We start from the raw sequence: 27,105 nt of genomic DNA on the forward strand, positions 1-27,105 counted from the left end.
AAGAGGATGATCTTGAAAGACCCTTCCAAACACAAACCATTATAGAATTCATTACTCTTATGTGATATAAGCCCTAAGTAATCAGCAGTAATATGTTAATTAATGTAATTGCATGTTTGTGCTAAGGAATAGGTTATATAGGCTAATGATGCCCAAACTCTTTGATTGTTTTTTGATTGTTTTGAGTTGTATCTAGTGAACAGGAAGTGAAAGCAATTTATGCAATTATGTGGATGGTGTAAACAATCAGACCTGACAGACCATGGATTTCAGGGGAGTGCTGTTATATGCCTCAAATGTACTCTTAGGCTGGCAGTTGACTCCAGTGACCCAAAGAACCCACAGACCACCTCAAAATACATCACCACAGGGTTTCCCCATGGTTGAGAGTTTTTGTTGGGTTACTGTTTTTATTTTTTTTTAATTATAGATTATACCCTGGCAGAACTAGGGGTGCAATGTAACCTTGTAACTGGCAATCACAAAACTCTGCCCTGCTTTCTAAAATGTCAACAATGTTCTCATCTAATGCCCTCAAGGTTGCCATAAAGTGGAGCTTCTGTGGGGATTTTTGAAGCATTGGTGAAGTTTTAGTTCCAAGTACAAAAATCAGCTTAGTTCCACATTTTTTATATATATGAGTTCCTGGTAAATATTCTCATTGAGCAAGAGTGTTGCTTTGCAGGGTTGAGGATGAAAAGCTGCAATTTCTGAGCACAGGTGAAAATCCAGTCTTTGAAGGTTTCATTGCACTCAGATGACTGGAGTATTGGAAGGACCAGATTTGAAAATATCAGGCTCAAGACAGGGCAGTTTGGCAGAGCAGCCATGTGGGTAGCTGGAAGAGCTCCAGGGAACAGACTCAATTTGGACTAAGTGTTAGCTGAGTAAGGCATGACTAATAAGATTTTTTTAACAAAGCATTTTTAGAGTCTGTTGAAACCATTGATTTCCCTTGAAGAAAATTAAACATTAGCAAGTTTTTCCACTAATTCTAAAATAAAGCTCATGGTCTCACATTTAGCTTGTGTGGTGGGAAACTCCCTACAGTTCACTTTGGAAACCTTTCACTTTGGAAACCTTTTTAGGATTTAATAATCATCAGTGAATTGAGCTACTTAGGTCATTAAGCATTCAGCTGTTTTACCATCTCAGTGTAAAAATGGGTGCCTGCTTTTCATGTCATCTGGGGTTAGAATGTTGGAGAGAATACTGAATTAATTGGAAAATTAGCATAGATTGAATTACACTTGTGTGAGCTGTCAGTGATTTGGATGGGGAGGCCGGAAGTGTTTACTGGGGGATGAAGCAGTGTGGGGAGTGGGCATGGGCTTTAAATGTGTGGGGACAGGAGAGTGTTTTGGATTGTGGTACTTCCTGAGATGGAGGGCAGGTGGAATTTGTGGCATGGCATGAATAATACATGGCATAATACTTTTTTTTCCTTTTCCTCTGGTGGCTTTGTGTTTTGGTGCTAGGCATAATGCAAAGGGTGACTTCCACTGAATGCAAGTGTGTTTCAGCAGGCTATTAAGGTTGTAACAGTATTGGTTGACTTGGTTTAATCTTAGTAGGTTGTGTATAGGGCCAGGGGAAATGGTTTTAAATGGAAACCATAGATTTAGAGTAGATATAAGGGCTGGCTGCAACCAGATTGGATATGGGTACCTTCAGCTTTTCTCAGTCCCAAACGACCACAAGGTATGGAAATTTAGGTTTGCTTGTGCTTATGTCACAGCTCAATGTGTGCTCTGTGTGTGGGATTTTGAACTTCCTCCACTAATTTTTCCTCTTCTATTAGGATTTTAAGAGAATAAAGCACATTTTGTACACTGTTGAGATGTGAAAATTGGACGAGATAAATGAAAAAATACAAGTAATAGCATTGGTATCTGTACTGCAAAGCACAATGCCGATTTTGCCACTGAGGAGAGGGGGAAATGACATAAGGGAGAAGTGTCGGTGTTGTAAAAATGTGACACTTCTCACAAATGGTTACTATGGGAGGAATTTATCTTGAGTACAGTGAGGCAGTAATGTCTCCTAGAAGTTTTCAACCAATACTGGAGCCTTAACAAAAATATTTTCCTATCTTCTTCCTAGGCTTGATGTACCAGGTTCCTCCAGTCCATGGCAGCTCAGAGCATTTTCCTCTCTGACCAGGCACTTTGGAGCTCTTTGGAGCCACTCTGTCCCTTTGTGTCCAATGGGTCTTACCCAGGAGTTGGAATTGCATTGAAAAGCTGATTCACTTTGAGCATAGGTAATTTTATTTCATCAACTTATTCAACTCCAGTGTTTGCCTGCACACAGGAGAGGAGTGTGGTCAGGCCAGAGCAGGGTTTTGACCCTGAGGCTGCCTTTGGATCAGCAGGCATTGCCCCAGCAGGAAATGGTTGCGGTGCACTGCAGTGTGCCCTGGATCCTGCCTGTTCTGATGCTCAAGCTGTGTTTTGTCCAAGGACCTCATGAAGGAGCTTCTTCACCTTAGTAAAGAAGTCTACCAGCTTGTTGAGTGGAAATGGGCAGGAGCTAACCTCACCCAATGGTGTTGGCTTTGGAGTGGGGGGTGCTGTTGGCAAAGGCTTTTGAGAGGGGATTGGTGTCGGCAATGGCTTATAAGTGGGGGGTTGTGTTGGCCATGGCTTAGGAGTGGGAGGGGGTGTTGGCCATGGCTTATAAGTGGGAAGTGGTGTTGGCCATGGCTTATGAGTGGGAAGGGGTGTTGGCACTGGCTTAGGAGTGGGAGGTGGTGTTGGCCATGGCTTATGAGTGGGAAGGGGGGTTGGCCATGGCTTAGGAGTGGGGGGTTGTGTTGGCCATGGATTAGGAGTGGGAAATAGTGTTGGCCATGGCTTAAGAGTCGGAATGGGTTGTACTGGCCATGGATTCAGAGTGGGAAGGGGACGTATTGGCCATGGTTTCAGAGTTGGTGGTGGGGGAACTGTCAATAAATGATTCCAGGTTTGTGATGATGGAGAACCCCGTCCAAGTCTGTTTACGCCTGTGTGGACAAGGATCCAGTCATAGAAGTATTGAGTGGAGATGTAGACTCCAGGCTGCCTTGCTCTGGCACAGCCTTTCCCCCAGCTGGTTATTCCGACGACCCACCAGACATCAGCATGGTTGTCCTGGCACATGAGAGGACCACCGCTGTCACCCTGCAGCAGAGCACAGAGGATTAAGGTGGTGTTGGTGGCACCTGCCAGCACTGGGGCTGTCTCCTTCTCTCTCACAGCCCCTGCCAGAGCTTTATTCTGGGCAGAGAAAAGTTCTGCTCAGAGGCTGGAGCCTCCAGAAGCTTGGCTCTGAATGAGTTGGGTTCCTGTAGGGTAGGGCTCTCTCTATCCTATCTGCACAGGACTCCTGGATGTGCAGAGGATGGAACTTTGGCACCTGGACCTCTTCACTGCCAAGAGCACTAGCTGGCCTTTCTGGGCTTTCTGGCACAAGGGGAGGCCTGGGCAGGCAGGTGTGGATGGGCAGTGTGTGGGAAGCCCCCACAGCAGTCACGGGGAGCTGGGGCTGGGAGGGTGAGTGAGTGGCCGGGCAAAGCAGGCCCTGGGCTGTGTTGGGGTGGTGCTTCCCTGGCTGCTGGTGCTGCTGGGGGCTGAGTGGCTCGTGGCACATTCCTACCTGGCAGGTGTCGATGCCGCCCTGTGGGTATCCAGCACACAAGTTGTGGGTGTGGATTTCCCCTGCATACCAGTCACTGCTGTTGCAGACCTGGAGATCGATGAGCTGGACCTTGGCCTCCTGGAGGCGATCAGCTGATTCTTGAGCTGTGAGCAGAGAAAGGAATAAACCCTGAGCACCACATTGCCCATTCTCCTCTCCTGACTTGAAAAGGGAATTCTCTTCCCTAGGGTTTGGCTTTGCCTCTGCAGAGACCCTGGAGTGCTGTGACCCTGTTTCCTGCCTCTGGGGAGCAAGCCAGGTCCGTCTCTCAGAGGCATATGTTCTGCAGCCTGGCTTTGGTCTCTGCTGTGGGGAAGCCCAAACCCTCTCCTCAGTGGGCTGAGCTGGCCCAGGAGTTGCTCTTCGAACTCACATCTTGCAGTAGTGGAACCCCAGCCAGCAATCCAGCAGTTTTGCAGCTCTGACACTCTCAGTGTGGCATCGGGCACACAGGCCAGCTGGATGTAGGGGCTGCACTTGACAGGATGGTCCAATTCCAGCAGGGCAATGTCATAGCTCATGTCACCAGGGTTGTAGTACTGGTGTATCAGCAACTGCTTGACACTGCGCATTTGTGCCCCATGCCCTGGCTGAGTCAACTGGGTGGCCCCAATCACCACAGACAGGAGGCTGATGTTACTGGAAAGGAGATGGAGAGAGAGATGGGAGGGAGCAGAACCATGTACCACAACAGCCCAGCAGTTGCCAGACCTCAGCTTGGAAAGGCACAGAGGGAGTAGTGCTCTGGCAGGGTTGAGGGCCCTTGCACATCTTAGGCCAGGGGAATGTCAAGCTGGAGGCTGCTAGGAAGCCTTGGCATGAGCCCAGGCTTTTCCTGAGCACAGTGGCAGCCTGGCTGCCTGAGAGGAAAGGGCATGGGAGTAGCAGGTGGTGCTGCTGGCAGGGCACCTGCTGGTGTTGTGGACATGTCCCCATTCCCTGCTCCTCCTTACTCAAACTTGTCGAAGCAGTGGGCTGCTGTGAGGACCCACTGTGTGCTGATGAGTGACCCTCCACACCAATGCCCTGGGTCTGGAACCCATGGGTGCTGGATGCTGACGATCCAGGGCCAGGCCCCTGGCAGGGCACCGGCACCACCCACGATGCGTGTCATGCCGGAGTCATAAGCCATGTCGCCGTAGTAGTACGTCATGAGGCCATAGTCAGACACCACGGCTCGGAGTCCGCAGGTCCCTCTGCAAGCAGAAAGTAATTTCCATGCTGCTTCATGGCCTGCTGTGGCTCAGGCTGAAGCTCAGCCCTCTGCCCTCCCCACAAGGGCTTGCACACACAGCAGGCCAGGGAAGCCCATGGGGTGTGTGTGTGTGTCCGTGCCAGCACCTGGCTGCTGGCAAGGAACTGAGGCTTCCCATGGTGAGTGGGAAGCTGTGGCCTGGCCATGGGGGACAGGCACATCTCCTCCAGGGAAGGCCTCAAGTGTTGCCATGGCTCCTTCCCTGGGCCTGGCGCCACTTACCCGCAGTTGTCCCATGTCCCGTGCGCCAGCCCAGCCATGGTCAGCAGGACGAGGAGGCCGAGCCAATTCATGGCTGCCAGAGGCACGTGTCAGCTGCAAGCACTGAGAGCTCCGTGCAGCAGCACAGTCACAGCCACACTGCCCGCAGCAGCTGCGCTGCCTGTGGTGCCCTTGGTCCTGGGGCTGATGTCACAGAGGGGTGGGTTCCATGTTCTGAGCACTGCAGGGTTCTGTGGCACAGGGCCCACTGAGGGAGGGGCAACATCTAATTGGTTAGCCATAGAAAGGTTCAGGCTGGAAGGGACCTTGGTGATCATCTAGCTCTGACCCCCTTGCCTTGGGTATGGAGGGATGGCTTGCATTAGACCCAGTTGTCCACAGTGTACATGTCTTGGCTTAGAAGCTGTCCTTGAACACTTTCAGAGATGAGGGATTTAAGTACTAAGTCCTGGTCAACAGGCCCTGACTAAGGCCTGAACAGCAGGCCTTTTGCCAATATTGGCCACTAGATGGGCCTTCAAAGCAAGTGTTACGTATAGCCACTCCCTGGATGAAAAATGGATTTACCTTTCCATACTTAGGAACTAGACAAGGCTACATCTGGCCTTGTTTTGGGGGTGTGGGATCACAGACAAATCTCTTGGTTTCTCTTGGAGCCCTCCCAGGCCTGGGAGCATCCCAGTAGGAGAATGAAGCCAGATGTTACTTCACTACAAGTTTTGGTGTCTTGCTTATTCCGCAGTATAAAAATGGGGACCTCTCACAGTCAATCAGTACCCTCACTGCCTGTAGGGGAAGGTATCTGCAGGATTTCCCAGTTTCTGTCAGTGGTTCCCCAGTCCTTCAATATGACAGTGGCTTCCACCCAGTTGATGGGCAGGCCTGGATGATGGTCAAGGATTAGGGTAACTTGTGATGTGTCTTTCTTCATCACTGTAGGCAGTCTTTTATAGTAATGATTAGATGCAATGCCTATCTTGTCCTTTTATAAATATTTGATAATGTTTTGATGTCCTGTTTACTTATCCATTTGCAATTCTTTGCAGTTTTGAATTACAGTAAATGACATTTATTCCTGAAGTTGGTGTCTGTGTCTTCTGTGCTGGCCCTGCTTACATGAAAAACAGGCATCCACAGCTGCTCTGGGATGCCACTATCTCAGCAGCCTCACAGTCAAGAATTCCTACCCAGTATCTCATCTAAAGCTACCCTCTGTCACTGTAAAGACATTGCCCTTTGTCCTTTTAGGACCTGCCCTTGTAAGAAGGCTCTCTGCTGCTTTCTTAGGCCCCTCTTCCTGCAGGATGAGGCTGTGCAGTCCCTGGGGCAGGCAGCAGCTGAGGAATCCATTTGGGGCAGGGAGCTGGGTGCGCAGCTGCAGTGCCAGCTGCAGACTGAGCTCTGGCTGGCAGGAGCCTGGGACCAGAGGCTGTGAACTGCCCATGCTTTGCATAACAGAGGGCACAGGGAGCTGTGGCACTGGCCAGGATTTGAATGGACACTGAGCGCTGCAGCAGGAGCTGGTGGCTCTTTATGGAATGTGACATCTGCGAGTCTGCTGGGGGAATCCTGAGGCTGAATGGGTGTGGAAACCTGCTTTGACTGGGTGAGAGTGGCATGGGTAGGGAATCAAACAGGGCAACCATAGGCTCGTTGGAGCCACCTGTGCTTCCAAAATGGTCACCCAGGGGAGTTTCCTCAGCACTTTGGCAGCCCAGATGGGACCCAAGGGCTGCTGGAGCCTCCATCCTTCAGAGCGGGTACTGGTGAGTTCACCTGGGATCTTTAGAGCAGGAAGAAGCCAAATGCGAGCATTACAATTTCATGTGTAGACTCTGTGTAAATTATAAGGGTGCATTTGAGCCTCTCTATTGTTGTGGCATTTCATGCAGATTTGGTGAAAGCACTGGTAGAGGGTGGAGAAGGCATGCACAGCATGATCAGTGTAAGGCGGCCACAGAAGAGTTGTGGAGGCCCCTGTAAGACGTGAATTGGGGGTCCTGAGTCTCTGTTAGGACACTTGAGTCTCTGTTCAAAGTCCTTTGGAGACAGACACAGGGAGACCCTTGTGTTCCTCATGCCACACAATGGGTGCTAGGGTCCCTGGGCACACACAGAAGGGGGTGGAAGTCCCTTCACAAGGGACTCCTTCAGAAAGGGGTTTCACGTGCTTCGAGGTGTTTGATGAGATGGGAAATATCCCTGGTTTATTTAGGTGAGGAGATGTCCATGCCTGAGGTTGCACAGAACTGGGAGAAATTGTTTGGGTAGCAGAATTTTGCCAAGACAGTGCAATAAGGTTGTTCCAGGATGGTTGGGTGACTCTAAGCTGGTCTAGCTGGTCTGCTCATTGGACAGGGTAATGGCCATCCCCAACCCTGAGTGACACTCTTTCACTGTCTTTAGTGACCAGGCAGCCTCTGAAATTTACTTCAGGAAATATTTGAAGAAGCTTAAGTCCGGGTGGCAGGGACCAGTACAGATGTGGGATGGTTCTTCTCAGCCCAACCCATCTTACGACAAATGGAGGCATGCCACCCACTGTGAGATAGGATTCCATTGGCCTGGTGATGCCAGATTGATTTTTGCCTTTTCTCTTTTATATATTTCCTGTATTCTTTACACATATATTTGTAGCTCTGTAGCCTGTTGTTGTATCTCTGGTGAGTTTTCTCAGTACTTTTCCCTTCCTTTTCTCTAAGTAGAAAGACAAAACATATTTCAGACCTCCATGCCCTGGAGAGTACAAGGCAACCAAACCTATATTTGTTCTTCTTGGAAACCAAGGCTGGAAACAGCTCTTTGAGGCACATTTTCATTAGCAAGGATTAGTTTCCATCGGAGTGGAAGTGGATTTAGACTGTTGAACTGAGGGAAGAATTACTTCACCATGTATGGTCCAAATTGGTGATTTTTGTCAAATATGTTAATTTATTAAGCTTGTAAAACTGTATTCACCTCATGTAGGGGAGGAATTCTATGGTCATTTGCCATATCTGCTACTGGAGGCCTCCGATAAAGATGAGCCTTTATATTACCTCCTATGTCGAAAGTGTGGTTTTTTTGTTTTGTTCTAGGTTCTTTAAGGCATCACTTGAAGCCAAGAAGAGTATGCAAAGCAGGTGGAGTGACACCCAGCCCAAGGCATTTTGAAGCATTCTATTAGATGGAGAAAGTCAATGTTCACTTGCTTTCACCTGTAAAAGACAGGTGAAAACTGCCTTCAACAAGTCTACCCCATGGCATTCCAGAAGCCTCTACCATACCCCCCCTCCCCATCCAAGAGTATCAAAGTTTGATTGAAAAGGATATAAAAATTTGGTGCAAATTCGTACAGTTTGTAGATGACTTGTTAATTAGTGAGTTAAGAAGATTTTTGCCCATCCTGTGGTGATTATCTACAGCCCTCAGGCAAACCAGCACAGCAAGCTGCAGTTTGTGTCTCTGCAGCTGGCTCTTTGATTGCTCCTTCTCTCCATTGGCCACACTTATACAGCCCTCTCATCTTCCACAACTCCTCCCTTTCTCTGCCCTCATCTCCTCCCAAATATGGAGCCAAGCCCAGGCATCATTTCCCCCTGGCTCACAGGCTGGCCATGCCTGTGAACAGCCGTGGTGTTGCAGGTGGTGTTGGCCCACTCACCTTGGCCTTCCACGGCATTCCTGGTGTGCTTTCCTAGGGTTCCTGCCAGGTTCCTCTCCCCAGAATGACCCCAGCTCTTCCTCTGAGTATCTGTGAAGTGTGACCACCTGGCACCTCAATGCCCCTTTGCTGCCTGTGAAATCTGGCTCTGCCTTAGGGCACTGGCACTCCAGTCAGGAGCCAGGAGTTTCCCTTGTCATGCTTGGGAGTTTCCCAGATCTGTTCCCTTAGCCCAGGCTCTCACCAGGCCCTAAATCAGCAGCCCATGTGCATTTGAGCACCACCCCAAGGTATGTGCTTTTTTCCTATCCTCTTCCAAGGCTTGAGGTAGCAGGTTCCTCCAGGCCATGGCGGCTCAGAGCACTTTCCTCTCTGACCAGGCACTTTGGAGCTCTTTGGAGCCACTGTGTCCCTTTGTGCCCCCAGGCTCGTTCTGCAGGTGCTGAGCATGGCACTTCTTGTCTTACCCCGGAGTTGGAATTGCACTGAAAAGATGGTTCCATGTGAACAAAGGTAATTTTATTTCAACAACTAAATCAACTCCAGTGTGTGTGTGTGCACAGAGATGAGTGTGGTCAGAACAGAGAAGGGTTTTGACCCTGAGGTGCCTTTGGAACAGCAGGCATTGCCCCAGCAGGAAATGGTTGTGGTACACTGGAGCCTGCCCTGGATCCTGCCTGGTTCTGCTGCTCAAGGAGCACTTTTAACTGCGTTTATACGCATATTGTAATCGATCCATTCATAGAAGTGCTGAACGGAGCTGTAGACTCCAGGCTGCCTTGCTCTGGCACAGCCTTCCCCCCAGCTGGTCACTCCGATGACCCACCAGTAGGCAGCGTTGTTGTCCTGGCACATGAGAGGACCACCGCTGTCACCCTGCAGCAGAGCACAGAGGATTAAGGTGGTGTTGGTGGCACCTGCCAGCACTGGGGCTGTCTCCTTCTCTCTCACAGCCCCTGCCAGAGCTTTATTCTGGGCAGAGAAAAGTTCTGCTCAGAGGCTGGAGCCTCCAGAAGCTCGGCTCTGAATGAGTTGGGTTCCTGTAGGGTAGGGCTCTCTGGATGTGCAGAGGATGGAACTTTGGCACTCTGGGACTGCCAAGAGCACTAGCTGGCCTTTCTGGGCTTTCTGGCACAAGGGGAGGCCTGGGCAGGCAGGTGTGGATGGGCAGTGTGTGGGAAGCCCCCACAGCAGTCACGGGGAGCTGGGGCTGGGAGGGTGAGTGAGTGGCCGGGCAAAGCAGGCCCTGGGCTGTGTTGGGGTGGTGCTTCCCTGGCTGCTGGTGCTGCTGGGGGCTGAGTGGCTCGTGGCACGTTCCTACCTTGCAGGAGTCAATGGTGCCCTGTGGGTATCCAGCACACAAGTTGTAGGGATGGACTTCTCCTGCGTACCAGTCACTGCTGTTGCATAGCTGGAGATCAATGAGCTTGACCTTGGCCTGCTGAAGGTGATCAGCTGAATCTAGACCTGTGAGCAGAGAAAGGAATAAGCCCCTGGCAGCTCCATGCTGGTTCTGCTTCTCTGTCAGGCCAATCCCTTCCCCTAGGGGCAGGCCCTTCTCTGCAGGGATGTATGTTCTGCAGCCTGGCTTTGGCCTTTGCTGTGAGGAAGCCCAAAACCTATCTCCAGTGTGCTGAGCTGGCCCAGAAGTTGCTCTTGGAACTCACTTCTTGCCGTAGTGGCCCCCCAGCCAGCAATCCAGCAGTTTCTCAGCTCTGAGACACTTAGGGTGGGTTCAGCCAGGCAGGCCAGCTGGATGTATGAGCTGCACAGGACAGGACGGTCCAATTGCATCAAGGCAATGTCGTTGCTCATGTCGCTACGCTTGTAGTTGCGGTGTATCACCACCTTCTTGACATTGCGCACTTGTGCCCCAGGGCCCGGCTGAGACAACTGGGTGGCCCCAATCAACACATACAGCAGGCTGATGTTACTGGAAAGGAGATGGAGAGAGAGATGAGAGGGAGTCACAGCAGCCCAGCAGCTGCTAGACCTTGGCTTGGCAAGGCAGAGAGGGAGTAGTGCTCTGGCAGGGTTGAGGGCCCTTGCACATCTTAGGCCGGGGGAATGTCAAGCTGGAGGCTGTTAGGAAGCCTTGGCATGAGCCCAGGCTTCTCCTGAGCACAGTGGCAGCCTGGCTGCCTGAGAGGAAAAGGCATGGGAGTAGCAGGTGGTGCTGCTGGCAGGGCACCTGCTGGTGTTGTGGACATGTCCCCATTCCCTGCTCCTCCTTACTCAAACTTGTCGAAGCAGTGGGCTGCTGTGAGGACCCAATCTGCAGTGATGAGGGAACCTCCACACCAATGTCCCAGGCCTGGTACCCATGGGTGCTGGATGCTGACGAGCCAGGGCCATTCTGCTACTGCAGCACCGGCACCACCCACGATGCGTGTCATGCCGTAGTCATAAGCCACATTGCCGTAGGAATAAGTCATGGGGATGTTGACAGGTGGCGGAACTCGGAACCCACAGCTCCCTCTGCAAGCAGAAAGTAATTTCCATGCTGCTTCATGGCCTGCTGTGGCTCAGGCTGAAGCTCAGCCCTCTGCCCTCCCCACAAGGGCTTGCACGCACAACAGGCCAGGGAAGCCCATGGGGGGGGTGTGTGTGTCCGTGCCAGCACCTGGCTGCTGGCAAGGAACTGAGGCTTCCCATGGTGGGTGGGAAGCTGTGGCCTGGCCATGGGGGACAGGCATGTCCCCTCCAGGGAAGGCCGCAAGTGTTGCCATGGCTCCTTCCCTGGGCCTGGCGCCACTTACCCGCAGGTGTACTGGATGCTCTGCGCCAGCCCAGCCATGGTCAGCAGGACGAGGAGGCCGAGCCAATTCATGGCTGCCAGAGGCACGTGTCAGCTGCAAGCACTGAGAGCTCCGTGCAGCAGCACAGTCACAGCCGCACTGCCCGCAGCAGCTGCGCTGCCTGTGGTGCCCTTGGTCCTGGGGCTGATGTCACAGAGGGGTGGGTTCCATGTTCTGAGCACTGCAGGGTTCTGTGGCACAGGGCCCACTGGGGGAGGGGCAACGTGGAATTGGTTAGCCATGGAATGGTTTGGGCTGTAAGGGACTTTGGTGATCATCTAGCTCTGATCCCCTTGCCTTGGGCATGGTGGGGTAGCTTGCATTGAACATGTTTTCAGAGCTCAGCTCAGAAGCTGTTCTCAAACTCAGTGACAGTAGCTCCCCGAGTTGATGGGCTTACCTGAATGATGGTCAAAGTTTAGGATAACTTGGGATTTGTCTTTCTTCATCACTGTAGGCAGTCTTTTATAATAATGATTAGATGCATTGCCTATCTTATACTTTTATAAATATTTTCTAGTTATTTGATGTCCTGCTAACTTATCCATTTGCAACTTTTTGCAGTTTCTGATGCCTTAAATTTTAGCTTTTATATTTTTCTGATTCTCTGCTGCCTCTTTGTGTAACTCTGAATTTCATATTAAGTGGCGAATAAGTTCTTTTTACAGCGTAGTTAGACAAAACAATCCCTTCTCAGCTTGAGAATCAAAGACAATCATTACCCAAAAAGCAGAAATAACAGCAAATTGAAAGGGGCAAGGCAAGTGGTTGAGACTTCATGACCTGGAGCTGTAATTGGACAGTGAACCCCAATATGTAAATTGACCAAATTATAAAAGTGTAAAAACTGGTGACCAAGATCCATCTTAGATCCAACCTGGGTGTAGCCCTGGCCAGGCTCTTGTACTGCCCAAGGTGTATCCCTTAAAGGCATTTCAATAAGTACCAACTTTATTCATTTAAACCTGTTGAGTCTCTGTTCCAGATAAACCTCCTCAGGCATCATTTTGAATTACAGTAAATGACATTTATTCCTGAAGTTGGTGTCTGTGTCTTCTGTGCTGACCCTGCTTACATGAAAAACAGGCATCCACAGCTGCTCTGGGATGCCACTATCTCAGCAGCCTCACAGTCAAGAATTCCTACCCAGTATCTCATCTAAAGCTACCCTCTGTCACTGTAAAGACATTGCCCTTTGTCCTTTTAGGACCTGCCCTTGTAAGAAGGCTCTCTGCTGCTTTCTTAGGCCCCTCTTCCTGCAGGATGAGGCTGTGCAGTCCCTGGGGCAGGCAGCAGCTGAGGAATCCATTTGGGGCAGGGAGCTGGGTGCGCAGCTGCAGTGCCAGCTGCAGACTGAGCTCTGGCTGGCAGGAGCCTGGGACCAGAGGCTGTGAACTGCCCATGCTTTGCATAACAGAGGGCACAGGGAGCTGTGGCACTGGCCAGGATTTGAATGGACACTGAGCGCTGCAGCAGGAGCTGGTGGCTCTTTATGGAATGTGACATCTGCGAGTCTGCTGGGGGAATCCTGAGGCTGAATGGGTGTGGAAACCTGCTTTGACTGGGTGAGAGTGGCATGGGTAGGGAATCAAACAGGGCAACCATAGGCTCGTTGGAGCCACCTGTGCTTCCAAAATGGTCACCCAGGGGAGTTTCCTCAGCACTTTGGCAGCCCAGATGGGACCCAAGGGCTGCTGGAGCCTCCATCCTTCAGAGCGGGTACTGGTGAGTTCACCTGGGATCTTTAGAGCAGGAAGAAGCCAAATGCGAGCATTACAATTTCATGTGTAGACTCTGTGTAAATTATAAGGGTGCATTTGAGCCTCTCTATTGTTGTGGCATTTCATGCAGATTTGGTGAAAGCACTGGTAGAGGGTGGAGAAGGCATGCACAGCATGATCAGTGTAAGGCGGCCACAGAAGAGTTGTGGAGGCCCCTGTAAGACGTGAATTGGGGGTCCTGAGTCTCTGTTAGGACACTTGAGTCTCTGTTCAAAGTCCTTTGGAGACAGACACAGGGAGACCCTTGTGTTCCTCATGCCACACAATGGGTGCTAGGGTCCCTGGGCACACACAGAAGGGGGTGGAAGTCCCTTCACAAGGGACTCCTTCAGAAAGGGGTTTCACGTGCTTCGAGGTGTTTGATGAGATGGGAAATATCCCTGGTTTATTTAGGTGAGGAGATGTCCATGCCTGAGGTTGTGTAGTAAACCCCATAGATTTAGGAAAAGCACCATGGAGGATATGTACAATAGGAATGCTGAAACAGCAAAAGAAAATTCCTCTTTTCCTGTCCTCCACCCCTTAACCTATCTCTGTAACCCTATAAGGCAATGTCATGTTAACCCCTTACCCATTGGTCAAGCTTGGATCCTTTCCAACCCTATAAAAGAAGCATACTGTACCCCATTAGGGGAGAAAGAAGAAGAGCAGAGACCCTTCACGGACCTCCCCAAATAAAGCCATCTCCGTGGAACAGCCTGCGCCTTCTCCTTCTCCTCTCTCTCCGTCTGCTGCAGCCTCCAGCCCAGGGCACCACTACCTACAGCTGAAATCCTAAGAGCTTGCAATCACTATAGAGCTGATAATCACCATGCTTGCTAGATAGTAGCCCTGCTGCCTTGGCATGAGTGAGCTAGCTTCAGGCACCCAGTCCCTATCCAGGGACTGAGCTCCTGAGCCCTATTGCTCTGCTTTATAATAACGCCAAATAAGAGGCTTTATTAAAGTGGCGTCCCAACGACTTTGGACAATGGACTCCCCCAGAGGCGATATCCGTCGGTTGAGCAACGAAGCCCCCCTGGGGTTTTCTGTGATTGCCTGTTTGGGAAGCCGCTCCTTCTGTGAAGGGACTTTTCGTTTTAGAAAATCGTTTCCCCAGGAGGGTCAGTTCGACACTCAAAACTTAAATCTGAACGAGAGAAAGTTCCGAGAAGAACTGACGAAAGCAGACCCCTTCCACAGATCTTGGACCCCAGGAACTGTAAGTATTAGCTAATATTGCGCGCATAACTTCGGGGCTCTAAAACTCTTTTTTCTGGTTTTTTTCTTTTTTTTCATGTTTTTTCTGCTGGAAGGGCTAACCATTAACATGGGTACAATTTTTAGTACTTTAAAACTAAGTAAAACCGGGAGAGAGATATATTTAACTATTTTAGAGATCTTATCTGCTAACAACTTCTCCTTTTCTAAAGGCAAGCTCTCAAAAACTAACCTTAAAAAATTTGTAACTTGGATTATTTTGCAATACCCTGATACTGATAAGAAAGCAGTCATTGAAAATTCATTTTGGGATATGATCAGGAACACAATATATATCTCCCAAACAAACCAGGATTTCTCTGTAACTAACTATTTGCCTTTATTCCATATAATAACTAAAACCGTTGAAAGATTTAACAGAGAAAAAATCTTGCAGGGCTTAACAGACACTTTCTCTTCAAATACTAACGAGATTGATAAGGACTCAGAGGAATGTCACATGCATATGTCATACCACCCCTTAGGTCCTAAAGTCCCTCTCGCCTCCGTTACTCCTAAAGCAGAGGTTACGCTGCCCACCACGGTTCCGCCCCCCACATCCTCCACCCCTGCGGGACCTGCGCTGCCCAACTCCGCGGATCCTATCTTATCTGTAATTCCACACATCCCCCCTACCCCCGGCTCAGCTTTCTCCTTGCTTCCGGTCCCGGGGGTCCCTTTTCCTGCCTCTGCCGCCCCCTCCACCCCTGTGTCGGCTCTGCCCCCCTCTGCTGCGTATCCCCCCACCCCCGCGCTGATATCCCCCACCATCCCTCCCGCCTCTGCGCCCGCCGCCCCTGCTCCCCCCGCCCCGGCTCCGACCGGCCTGGCCCCTCCCGAGGGCTCCCCGAGCCACACCCCCGCCGCTCCCAAGCCCGTGTCCATCCCCGCCCCCTCCCGCTGCTCCCTGCCTGCCACAGCAGGGACATCTCACACAAGCCCAATCCCAGACACCCCCCACGGTGCTACCCCCCCCACCCGGTCCTGTGCGTGCTGTGCTGCGATCCCAGCTCCATTGGAACCTCCCCCTAGCCAGGTCATGCCATGTCTCCCCCTCCAGCCACTGAAACCTTTGAAAAACGCTTCTAAACGAAAAAAGCGTAAGTCACGGATAGCAACCCCCCCCTCAGTCCTCCTCAGAGGACCAGAGCTCTTGCAGTGAATCTGATTCTGATACAATCCACACGGATCCATGGGCTCTTATTAAAATACAAGTGACAAAAGCTGGAGATTGGGCACAGAAAATTAATGCTTTCCCAGTAGAATATAAGCAAGGACGGAATGGTGGCGAATCCACTATAAAGACATGGAAGGCTAACTTGAATAAGGAACTAGTGCAATTAAGAAATATAGCCAAAGAACATGGGCGAAGCTCACATGGAGCGGTGGCCGGTGGAAAGTAAAACGCCCAGGCTAGATAAGTGTCCAGCCAACCTCCAGCCAGTAAGGCACTTCCCCAACCCGAAGTCAGGGCCTTGTGCCCAAGGCGATGTCAAGCCTTGCGGACGTGTGGCCGCAGTAGAGAGCTCCGAAGTCGCAGGATGAAATGAAGAGGCGACTCTCAGTTTCTTCAGGGAGGGTGGTTTTATTGGTAGGGAAACGTGGAGGTTCAGGTAGAAGGAGCTGAGAGCCCCGAGGCAAGGAAAGCCTCGGGTTTTACAGAGGGTGGGAGGGGTGAAAGATAGCAAATCAGAGAAGGATACATTAAGGATTGGCATAATCGGAGAATCCATCAAACACAGTTGTGGGAGGGACCCTGGCCCCTAACCCAATCACCCGACATCCTGGCCCGAACTTTCTAGAAAAAGAGGCAGGGGTGTCGAGTGACAGGCAGGCCGCCAGGGGTGGGGAACAAGAAAGATACATTTGGTAACCAAGACAACTGGGGAGGGGTTTGGGGATTGACACAAACTGGTAACAGGGCAGGACCTTCTGAAAGAACAATGGGGGGAAAACTGAACAAACATAAAACACACCACAACACTCACATATTTTTAGAAATTTCTTAGAAGCCATGTTCTCAGCACATGTCTTACTTCCCCACGATATAAAAAATATTTCACACTGCCTCCTGTCCCCAGCAGAATATTTGTTATGGGACAGGCATTGGAAAAGACATTTAAAAACATTATCAGATTCATATTCTGCGGATGCTAATAAGACGAATTTTACGGTAGCCCAACTAGCTGGTGAAGGTTACTTACAGAAACCAGCAGACTAATTGGAAACCTTGAATAAAGAGGCACTGCAGGACATCGCTCTCGCAGCAAAAACCTCTTTACTTCTCGTGCATGATGAGTCAATGCCAACAATGCATTTTTCTACTATTAAACAAGGGATAGATGAAAGTTTTATCAAATTTGTGGACAGACTTAGAGATGCTCTGGAGAAACAGATAGAGAGCACAGAGGCAAAGAAGGAACTCCTGTAAACTTGCCTTGTGTAACTCAAATGAAAAATGCAAAGCCATTTTGAGGTCTCTACCCATGGATACAGACCCCACCATGGAGCAAATGCTAGAATGCTGTACATGTTACATGTCCACTGAAAATACAGTGGCCCAAGCAGTTGCCAAAGGTATTGCTGAAGGAGTTTCTGGTGCATATACAGTAATAGCTTCTAAAGACCAAGCTAAATGCTATCACTGTGGGGATCTTGGACATTATATAAAGGACTGCCCAGAGAGATCACACCCCCGATACCACCGTACCAATTACCAAAGACCCCAGAATCAGCAGCGCTACCAGCAGCATTCGGGAAACTTCTTGCGCAGCCCGGTTGAGCCCCGGGCGCTGACAACAAATCAAAGGCCACCCGGACCCAACCACGCACCAACCCAGGACGTTCCGGACCACAAGAAGAGGATCCAACCCACGGGGCAACCCAGATGGGAACCCGCCGTCAACTGGTAACTGCTTTGTCCATTGACTGTAATAACGAGAATGTTCACCGTGTTCCCACAGGCAAATATGGGCCAAAAGGTGGTCCTTCGCACATTTTAATTATAGGTGACTCTCTTAATAGCCCAAAGGAGATCTTTGTTGTTCCAGAAGTGCTGACAGTGCAGCCAGGACAAGACCCACCTACCAGGGATGCTGGACACCGGTGCTGATGTGACCATCATCGCCCGCTCAGAATGGCCAGCACACTGGGATCTACAACCTGTTGCAGGCATGATTTCAGGGATTGGTGGAGCCACAGTGTCCATGAGAAGCAAGAACAACATCCTTGTGGAAGGGCAAGCTGGCAACCATTTGCCCATTTGTGGTAAGGGCCCCCATCACCCTTTGGGGCAGAGATGTTCTATCCCAGTGGGGAGCTTCCCTACGTATTCCCACTCAGGATTTCTAACTGGGGCCACTGAGCTAAGTGCGCTGCCAGAAACACCTCGTTTCACCTGGAAAAGTCACAAGCCACTCTGGATTGAACAGTGGCCCCTCAATAAAGCCAAACTGCGCGCCCTAAACACCCTCGTGGAAGAACAGCTCGCAAAAGGCCACATAGTGGAGTCCAACAGCCCTTGGAACTCTCCAGTCTTTGTTCTACCAAAACCTGGGACAAACAGGTGGAGGCTTCTCCACGACCTTCGCAGAATCAACGAGGTCATCGAGGACATGGGCCCCCTCCAGCCTGGCCTACCCTCCCCATCGATGCTGCCTAGAGACTGGACACTTGCTATCATTGACATTAAGGACTGTTTCTTCAGAATTCCTCTGCACCCTGAGGATGCTCCACGGTTTGCTTTTTCCGTTCCCTCTCTTAACAAGGAGGCCCCACTCAAAAGATATTATTGGCGTTATCTTCCTCAAGGACTAAAAATCTCGCCCACCATTTGCCAGTGGTACGTGGCTCACATCCTGTCTCCCATTCGGAAATCATTCCCTGATGCTATCATCCATCACTATATGGATGACATCCTGGTGTGTGCTTCAGACAAAGCTTACTTGGACAAAACAGTTAAAAAGACTATTGAAACCATAGAAAAGGCAGGAATGGAGATTCGAGAGGACAAAATCCAGTACACCAAGCCATGGACTTACCTTGGAGTCCAGATCCGGGAAAGAACCATCGTACCTCAGCAGCTCACCATAAATGACGACCCAAAAACCCTCAGGGACTTACATGGCCTTTGCGGATCCATCAACTGGGTACGTCCACTGCTAGGAATTACAACAGAGGACCTCGCTCCCCTGTTCAACCTTCTTCGTGGACCTAAGGACCTGGACTCTCCCTGCACTCTCACAGAAGAAGCCAGAAGTGCCATCACCAAAGTCCAGGAAGCCCTGTCTTCACACAAAGCCCATCGCTTCGAGCCCATCCTCCCTTTCCAGTTCATCATCCTGGGAAAAGCACCTCGATTCCGTGGACTGATTTTCCAATGGGACTCACAGCTTCGAGACCCTTTGTTGATACTGGAATGGGTCTTTACAAATAGCCAGCCCAAAAAGACACTCACCACCTACCAGGAGGTCATAGCACATTTAATAAAAAAGGCAAGGACTCGCCTTCGCTCTCTTTCAGGTTGTGAGTTCGAATGTATATACTTACCAATAACTCTTACAGACTTTGAGGATTTGATCCAGACCAATGAAAGCCTCCAGTTTGCTCTGGATAGCTACACGGGCCAAATTTCAGTTAGGATCCCAAAACACAAACTTTTTAACCCTGATGTAACCTTCCATTTGATTCCAAAACAAATCCAAAGTAGAAAACCTCTCAAGGCTCTAACCCTCTTTACAGGTGGCTCAGGGTCTTCCCACAAGTCGGTGGTTACATGGAGAGACCCCCAAACACAAGATTGGCACTTTGACATACAAATAGTGGAGGGATCTCCACAGAACGCAGAATTAGCAGCTGTTGTCAGAGCCTTTGAAAAGTTTAAAAACAAGCTTTTCAATCTGGTTACAGATTCAGCTTATGTCGCTGGGATAGCGATGAGAGCAGAACATGCTCTTCTCAAAGAGGTCTCTAATCCAAAGTTGTACCAACTGCTCTCTAAATTAATATACCTAATCTCCCACAGAAAGCAACCTTACCATATAATGCATGTGAGGTCACACACTGACCTCCCAGGTTTTGTTGCAGAAGGCAACAGAAAAGCGGATGCATTAGCAATGGCAGCAGAAACTGCTAATGTTCCTAACATCTTTGCCCAGGCAAAGTTGTCACACGCGTTTTTTCATCAAAATATACCTGCCCTTATGAGAATGTTTAAGCTCTCAAAGGATCAGGCAAAGGCTATCGTGGCTACGTGTCCGAACTGTCAGAACTACCAGATACCATCCATGGGGATGGGAGTCAATCCCCGAGGTCTGAATAGCTGCCAGCTGTGGCAGACAGATGTAACTCACTTCGCACCTTTTGGAAGATCAAAATACATGCATGTATCGGTCGACACATTTTCAGGAGCAGTATTTGCATCATCACATGCAGGAGAAAATACCATGCACACAATAAAACACTTTCTCCTCGCTTTTGCCACCCTGGGTGTACCAAAAGAGATTAAAACAGATAATGGACCAGCCTACACTTCCCGCAAGTTAAAGGAATTCTTCAATGAATGGGGAATAGGACACAAGACCGGCATACCTGTAAACCCCACAGGACAATCCATCGTGGAAAGGACACATCAAACCCTCAAAAGAGTCCTCGATCAACAGAACAGAGACACGAGAATCACATCTCCAGTGGAAAGACTTTGCAAGGCTCTCTACGTCATCAACTTCCTGAACAGCATCGGAGCCTGACCCACCAATACTTCGCCACTTTGCAAATACCACCCAAGCAAAGCTCACTGAGAAACCACTGGTGCTCGTGAAGGACCCTGAAACACACCAAATTTCTGGGCCTCACCAGTTGATTACCTGGGGTAGAGGATATGCGTGCGTGCTACTACCATCCGGTCCAAGGTGGTACCCAGGAAAAAACATAAAGCCATACTTAGGCACTGCAAACACTACTCCTGCAAACAGGGACAAGAACTCTCCTGAAGCAAACACAAGACCACCTCAAAACCAAACCAGCTCTGCCTGGAGACGAAGATGTCGCCGAATACCCACAAACACAAGAACAGACCACCCCATTACAAGACAGCAGACAAAACTGAAAAGCTAAACAACAGTCTGCTGCATCAGACCGTAGATAGCCTTAACACAAAAGTGTTCTCTGAACTATATGTTGTTACACTGTTTTTTTTTTTTTGTATTTAAAGAAAGAAAAAAAGAAAAAAAAACCCTGTTATTCCCCTTCCCTAACCTTTTAAAACCCCTTAACCCTCTACCCACTCCTCCTCCCATAGTGTAGCTTAGAAATTAAAAGAAAAAGGGGGGGAGGAGGGGAACACAGAAAAGAACAAGGCAGAAAACCCTCTCATCATAAAGATAACAAATTCTGCTTATATTCCCTATCAGAAGCCCTATTCCTGCCCAAAGATGAAAAATATCTCTGTTGCTGCTGTCCTCACTGCTGCCTGGATGTTCTTCACCGTACCGCATGCCTTCGGCTGGATTAGCCCACAGCCTAGCCATAATGTTTGGGTAACCTTAGCAAAAACATTAAAATAGGACAACATGTGCTTGTCCATGGGAAGCATTGATAATCCACTTTCCACATGTCTAGTAGGAATTCCCTTTGTAGCAGATGACTGGCCTGTCTATAACTCAGAGCTTCTCCGCACCACAGTTAAGAGACCCAATGTGGTTGATACTTGGGATGAGTGGACAAAAATTCTGCCAGATGCTCGAGAGGAACCCCAAGAATTAGATCTGTTGGGGTCCTCCAAGGCCACATACTGTGTCAAATTTTACTTTAGACGTCCAAAAAACAATTGGCCAGAAATTGACTAGAACAAAAACACATATCGAAAAGAGATATCACCAATGAACAAAGCCTATAACTCTCATGATTGGTGCAATTACACGGCTCGTGTGATTTCTGTGTCCTCTCTCCATCCCAAAGTATCACCCAAGGGAATATTTCTCATCTGTGGTGACAGAGTATGGGCTGGGATCCCCTCCCGACTCCAGGGAGGTCCCTGTACCCTTGGAAAACTTTCTACCCTTACACCAAACATCACCCTGTTACATAATTGGAAAAAAGAAAGTGAATCAAAATGACAAAAAAGGTCCTACACTGAATTTGATGAAAATTGTGATCCTAAATTATACGATTGGAACAAACCAAAAAAGATTGCTGTCTCCTTGTTCTTACCCTGGGTAGCTGCAGCTAAAGCCCTCGGTGAAATTAATCACCTTGGGTGCTGGCTCAGTAAACAAGCTAACGCTACATCTGCAGCCTTGAGTGATCTCTTAAAGGAAGAAGAAACCACAAGACATGCTTCACTCCAAAATCGAGCAGCAATCAACTTCCTGCTGCTTGCCCATGGACACGGCTGTGAAGACTTCGAAGGGATGTGCTGCTTCAACCTCTCTTCACGCTCAGAATCCATCCAGGCGAACATCCAGAAACTGAAAGATCTCGTGAAGGACTTGAAAGTAGAAAGAATCCCAGACTGGGTCAATGAACTTTTCGGGCAATGGGGATTAACAGGATGGGCTGCATCCTTGATTAAGGGAATGTTGTTGATTCTCCTTGTAGTTGTTATTGTGTTAGCTATGTTCTCGTGCCTTGTTCGCTGTTTCAAAAGAACTATAACAAACGCCTTTTTTGTAAAAACAGAAAGTGGAGTTGTAGTAAACCCCATAGATTTAGGAAAAGCACCATGGAGGATATGAACAATAGGAATGCTGAAACAGCAAAAGAAAATTCCTCTTTTCCTGTCCTCCACCCCTTAACCTATCTCTGTAACCCTATAAGGCAATGTCATGTTAACCCCTTACCCATTGGTCAAGCTTGGATCCTTTCCAACCCTATAAAAGAAGCATACTGTACCCCATTAGGGGAGAAAGAAGAAGAGCAGAGACCCTTCACGGACCTCCCCAAATAAAGCCATCTCCGTGGAACAGCCTGCGCCTTCTCCTTCTCCTCTCTCTCCGTCTGCTGCAGCCTCCAGCCCAGAGCACCACTACCTAGCAAGCAGAGCTGAAATCCTAAGAGCTTGCAATCACTATAGAGCTGATAATCACCATGCTTGCTAGATAGTAGCCCTGCTGCCTTGGCATGAGCGAGCTAGCTTCGGGCACCCAGTCCCTACCCAGGGACTGAGCTCCTGAGCCCTATTGCTCTGCTTTATAATAATGCCAAATAAGAGGCTTTATTAAGGTTGCACAGAACTGGGAGAAATTGTTTGGGTAGCAGAATTTTGCCAAGACAGTGCAATAAGGTTGTTCCAGGATGGTTGGGTGACTCTAAGCTGGTCTTCTCATTGGACAGGGTAATGGCCATCCCCAACCCTGAGTGACACTCTTTCACTGTCTTTAGTGACCAGGCAGCCTCTGAAATTTACTTCAGGAAATATTTGAAGAAGCTTAAGTCCGGGTGGCAGGGACCAGTACAGATGTGGGATGGTTCTTCTCAGCCCAGCCCATCTTACGACAAATGGAGGCATGCCACCCACTGTGAGATAGGATTCCATTGGCCTGGAAGCCAAGAAGAACATCCAGAAGCAGGCAGATTGACACACAGCCCAAGGCATTCTGAAGCCTTCCATTAGATGGAGAAAGTCAATGTTCACTTGCTTTCACCTGGATGAGACAGTAAGTGCCTTCAACAAGGCTTCCTCATGGAATCCCTCTAACATTTTTCTTTCCCTCTCCCACCAGTCTAAATATTGAGGTTTGATTGAAAGGATATAAAATTAAAGGGAGAATTTGTACAGTATGTAGATGACTTGTTAATTAGTGAGTTAAGAAGATTTTTGCCCATCCTGTGGTGATTATCTACAGCCCTCAGGCAAACCAGCACAGCAAGCTGCAGTTTGTGTCTCTGCAGCTGGCTCTTTGATTGCTCCTTCTCTCCATTGGCCACACTTATACAGCCCTCTCATCTTCCACAACTCCTCCCTTTCTCTGCCCTCATCTCCTCCCAAATATGGAGCCAAGCCCAGGCATCATTTCCCCCTGGCTCACAGGCTGGCCATGCCTGTGAACAGCCGTGGTGTTGCAGGTGGTGTTGGCCCACTCACCTTGGCCTTCCACGGCATTCCTGGTGTGCTTTCCTAGGGTTCCTGCCAGGTTCCTCTCCCCAGAATGACCCCAGCTCTTCCTCTGAGTATCTGTGAAGTGTGACCACCTGGCACCTCAATGCCCCTTTGCTGCCTGTGAAATCTGGCTCTGCCTTAGGGCACTGGCACTCCAGTCAGGAGCCAGGAGTTTCCCTTGTCATGCTTGGAAGTTTCCCAGATCTGTTCCCTTAGCCCAGGCTCTCACCAGGCCCTAAATCAGCAGCCCATGTGCATTTGAGCACCACCCCAAGGTATGTGCTTTTTTCCTATCCTCTTCCAAGGCTTGAGGTAGCAGGTTCCTCCAGGCCATGGCGGCTCAGAGCACTTTCCTCTCTGACCAGGCACTTTGGAGCTCTTTGGAGCCACTGTGTCCCTTTGTGCCCCCAGGCTCGTTCTGCAGGTGCTGAGCATGGCACTTCTTGTCTTACCCCGGAGTTGGAATTGCACTGAAAAGATGGTTCCATGTGAACAAAGGTAATTTTATTTCAACAACTAAATCAACTCCAGTATGTGTGTGTGCACAGAGATGAGTGTGGTCAGAACAGAGAAGGGTTTTGACCCTGAGGCTGCCTTTGGATCAGCAGGCATTGCCCAGCAGGAAATGGTTGTGGTACACTGGAGCCTGCCCTGGATCCTGCCTGGTTCTGCTGCTCAAGGAGCACTTTTCATTGCCTTTACACGCATATTGTAATCGATCCAATCATAGAAGTACTGAGTGGAGCTGTAGACTCCAGGCTGCATTGCTCTGGCACAGCCTTTCCCCCAGCTGGTCACTCCGATGACCCACCAGAAGTCAGCGTTGTTGTCCTGGCACATGAGAGGACCACCGCTGTCACCCTGCAGCAGAGCACAGAGGATTAAGGTGGTGTTGGTGGCACCTGCCAGCACTGGGGCTGTCTCCTTCTCTCTCACAGCTCCTGCCAGAGCTTTATTCTGGGCAGAGAAAGTTCTGCTCAGAGGCTGGAGCCTCCAGAAGCTTGGCTCTGAATGAGTTGGGTTCCTGTAGGGTAGGGCTCTCTCTATCCTATCTGCACAGGACTCCTGGATGTGCAGAGGATGGAACTTTGGCACCTGGACCTCTTCACTGCCAAGAGCACTAGCTGGCCTTTCTGGGCTTTCTGGCACAAGGGGAGGCCTGGGCAGGCAGGTGTGGATGGGCAGTGTGTGGGAAGCCCCCACAGCAGTCACGGGGAGCTGGGGCTGGGAGGGTGAGTGAGTGGCCGGGCAAAGCAGGCCCTGGGCTGTGTTGGGGTGGTGCTTCCCTGGCTGCTGGTGCTGCTGGGGGCTGAGTGGCTCGTGGCACATTCCTACCTGGCAGGTGTCGATGCCGCCCTGTGGGTATCCAGCACACAAGTTGTGGGTGTGGATTTCCCCTGCATACCAGTCACTGCTGTTGCAGACCTGGAGATCGATGAGCTGGACCTTGGCCTCCTGGAGGCGATCAGCTGATTCTTGAGCTGTGAGCAGAGAAAGAAATAAGCCCCTGGCAGCTCCATGCCAGTTTGCTCATCTCTCAGGGGGATATCCCTTTCCCTAGGGTTTGGCTTTGCCTCTGCAGACACACTGGAGTGCTGTGACCCTGCTTCCTGCCTCTGGGGAGCAGGCCAGGCCCATTTCTCCAGACGTGTACATTCTGCAGCCTGGCTTTGGTCTCTGCTGTGGGGAAGCCCAAACCTTCTCCTCAGTGGCCTGAGCTGCCCAAGGTGTTGTTCTTCGTACTCACATCTTGCAGCAGTGGCACCCCAGCCAGCTACCCAGCAGTTGATGAGCTCTGAGACTCTTAGGGTGGGTTCAGCCACACAGGCCAGCTGGATGTATGAGCTGCACTGGACAGGATGGTCCAGTTGCATCAGGGCAATGTCGTAGCTGTAGTCGATAGGGTTGTAGTACTGGTGTAGCACCACCTGCTTGACACTGCGCACTGCAGCCCCAGGGCCCGGCTGAGTGAACTGGGTGGCCCCGATCACCACGGAGACCAAGCTGGCATTACTGGAAAGGAGATGGAGAGAGGGCTGAGAGAGCAGCCCAGCAGTTGCCAGACCTCAGCTTGGAAAGGCACAGAGGGAACAGTGTTCTGGCAGGTGTGAGTGCCCTCGCACATCTTAGGCTGGGGTAATGTCAAGCTGGAGGCTGCTAGGAAGCCTTGGCATGAGCCCAGGCTTTTCCTGAGCACAGTGGCAGCCTGGCTGCCTGAGAGGAAAGGGCATGGGAGTAGCAGGTGGTGCTGCTGGCAGGGCACCTGCTGGTGTTGTGGACATGTCCCCATTCCCTGCTCGTCCTTACCTCATACCATCAAAGCAGTGGGCTGCTGTGAGGACCCAATCTGGACTGATGAGGGACCCTCCACACAGATGTCCCAGGCCTCCTATCCATGGGTGCTGGATGCTGACGAGCCAGGGCCAAGCTGCTTCCGTGGCACTGGCACCACCCACAACACGTGTCATGCCATAATCATAAGCCACATTGCCGTAAGAATAAGTCATGGGGCTATATACATATTGCGGAGGTCGGAGTCCGCAGGTCCCTCTGCAAGCAGAAAGTCATTTCCATGCTGCTTCATGGCCTGCTGTGGCTCAGGCTGAAGCTCAGCCCTCTGCCCTCCCCACAAGGGCTTGCACGCACAACAGGCCAGGGAAGCCCATGGGGGGGGTGTGTCTGTGCCAGCACCTGGCTGCTGGCAAGGAACTGAGGCTTCCCATGGTGGGTGGGAATCTGTGGCCTGGCCATGGGGGGCAGGCATGTCCCCTCCAGGGAAGGCCTCAAGTGTTGCCATGGCTCCTTCCCTGGGCCTGGCGCCACTTACCCGCAGTTGTCCCATGTCCCTTGCGCCAGCCCAGCCATGGTCAGCAGGACGAGGAGGCCAAGCCAATTCATGGCTGCCAGAGGCACGTGTCAGCTGCAAGCACTGAGAGCTCTGTGCAGCAGCACAGTCACAGCCACACTGCCCGCAGCAGCTGCGCTGCCTGTGGTGCCCTTGGTCCTGGGGCTGATGTCACAGAGGGGTGGGTTCCATGTTCTGAGCACTGCGGAGTTCTGTGGCACAGGGCCCACTGGGGGAGGGGCAACGTGGAATTGGTTAGCCATGGAATGGTTTGGGCTGTAAGGGACTTTGGTGATCATCTAGCTCTGACCCCCTTGCCTTGGGCATTGAGGGATTGCTTGCACTAGATCTGGTTGTTCAGAGCCTGGCCCCAAAGATGTCCTTGAACACTTCGAGGTGCGGGGCTACCACAGCTGCTTGAGGCAACCTGTGCCAGTTCATTAGTATCCTCACAGTCAAAAGCTCCTTCCCAATATGCTATCTAAAGCTACCCTCTGTCACTTTAAAGGCATTTCTCCTTTTCCTATCAGTATCTGCCCTTGTAAGA

At 50.4% G+C, this 27,105-nt stretch overlaps 3 protein-coding genes across 3 annotated transcripts; all 3 read right to left on the bottom strand.

Moving 5' to 3' along the window:
- Nucleotides 1-2,423: 2,423 nt before the first annotated feature.
- LOC139589413 (acrosin-like) lies at nt 2,424-5,226 on the bottom strand. The gene is made up of 6 exons (XM_071425876.1): nt 5,156-5,226; nt 4,632-4,874; nt 4,052-4,317; nt 3,637-3,782; nt 2,946-3,161; nt 2,424-2,705 (listed from the first exon to the last, which is right to left on the bottom strand). The coding sequence occupies exons 1-6, from the start codon at nt 5,224-5,226 to the stop codon at nt 2,442-2,444; spliced, it is 1,206 nt and encodes a 401-aa protein (XP_071281977.1). The 3' UTR covers nt 2,424-2,441.
- Nucleotides 5,227-9,488: 4,262 nt separating this feature from the next.
- Nucleotides 9,489-11,628, bottom strand: LOC139600326 (acrosin-like). Its single transcript, XM_071448451.1, has 5 exons — nt 11,558-11,628; nt 11,034-11,276; nt 10,466-10,731; nt 10,120-10,265; nt 9,489-9,674 (listed from the first exon to the last, which is right to left on the bottom strand). Exons 1-5 carry the CDS (start codon nt 11,626-11,628, stop codon nt 9,489-9,491), a joined length of 912 nt encoding a protein of 303 aa, XP_071304552.1.
- Nucleotides 11,629-24,388: 12,760 nt separating this feature from the next.
- On the bottom strand, nt 24,389-26,611 carry LOC139600336 (acrosin-like). The gene is made up of 5 exons (XM_071448474.1): nt 26,541-26,611; nt 26,021-26,263; nt 25,461-25,726; nt 25,049-25,194; nt 24,389-24,574 (listed from the first exon to the last, which is right to left on the bottom strand). Exons 1-5 carry the CDS (start codon nt 26,609-26,611, stop codon nt 24,389-24,391), a joined length of 912 nt encoding a protein of 303 aa, XP_071304575.1.
- Nucleotides 26,612-27,105: the final 494 nt, after the last annotated feature.

The sequence above is a fragment of the Agelaius tricolor genome, unplaced genomic scaffold (genome assembly GCF_023055355.1).
Source record: "Agelaius tricolor isolate 1412-34295 unplaced genomic scaffold, bAgeTri1.0.p SCAF_1, whole genome shotgun sequence".
NCBI lineage: Eukaryota > Metazoa > Chordata > Aves > Passeriformes > Icteridae > Agelaius > Agelaius tricolor.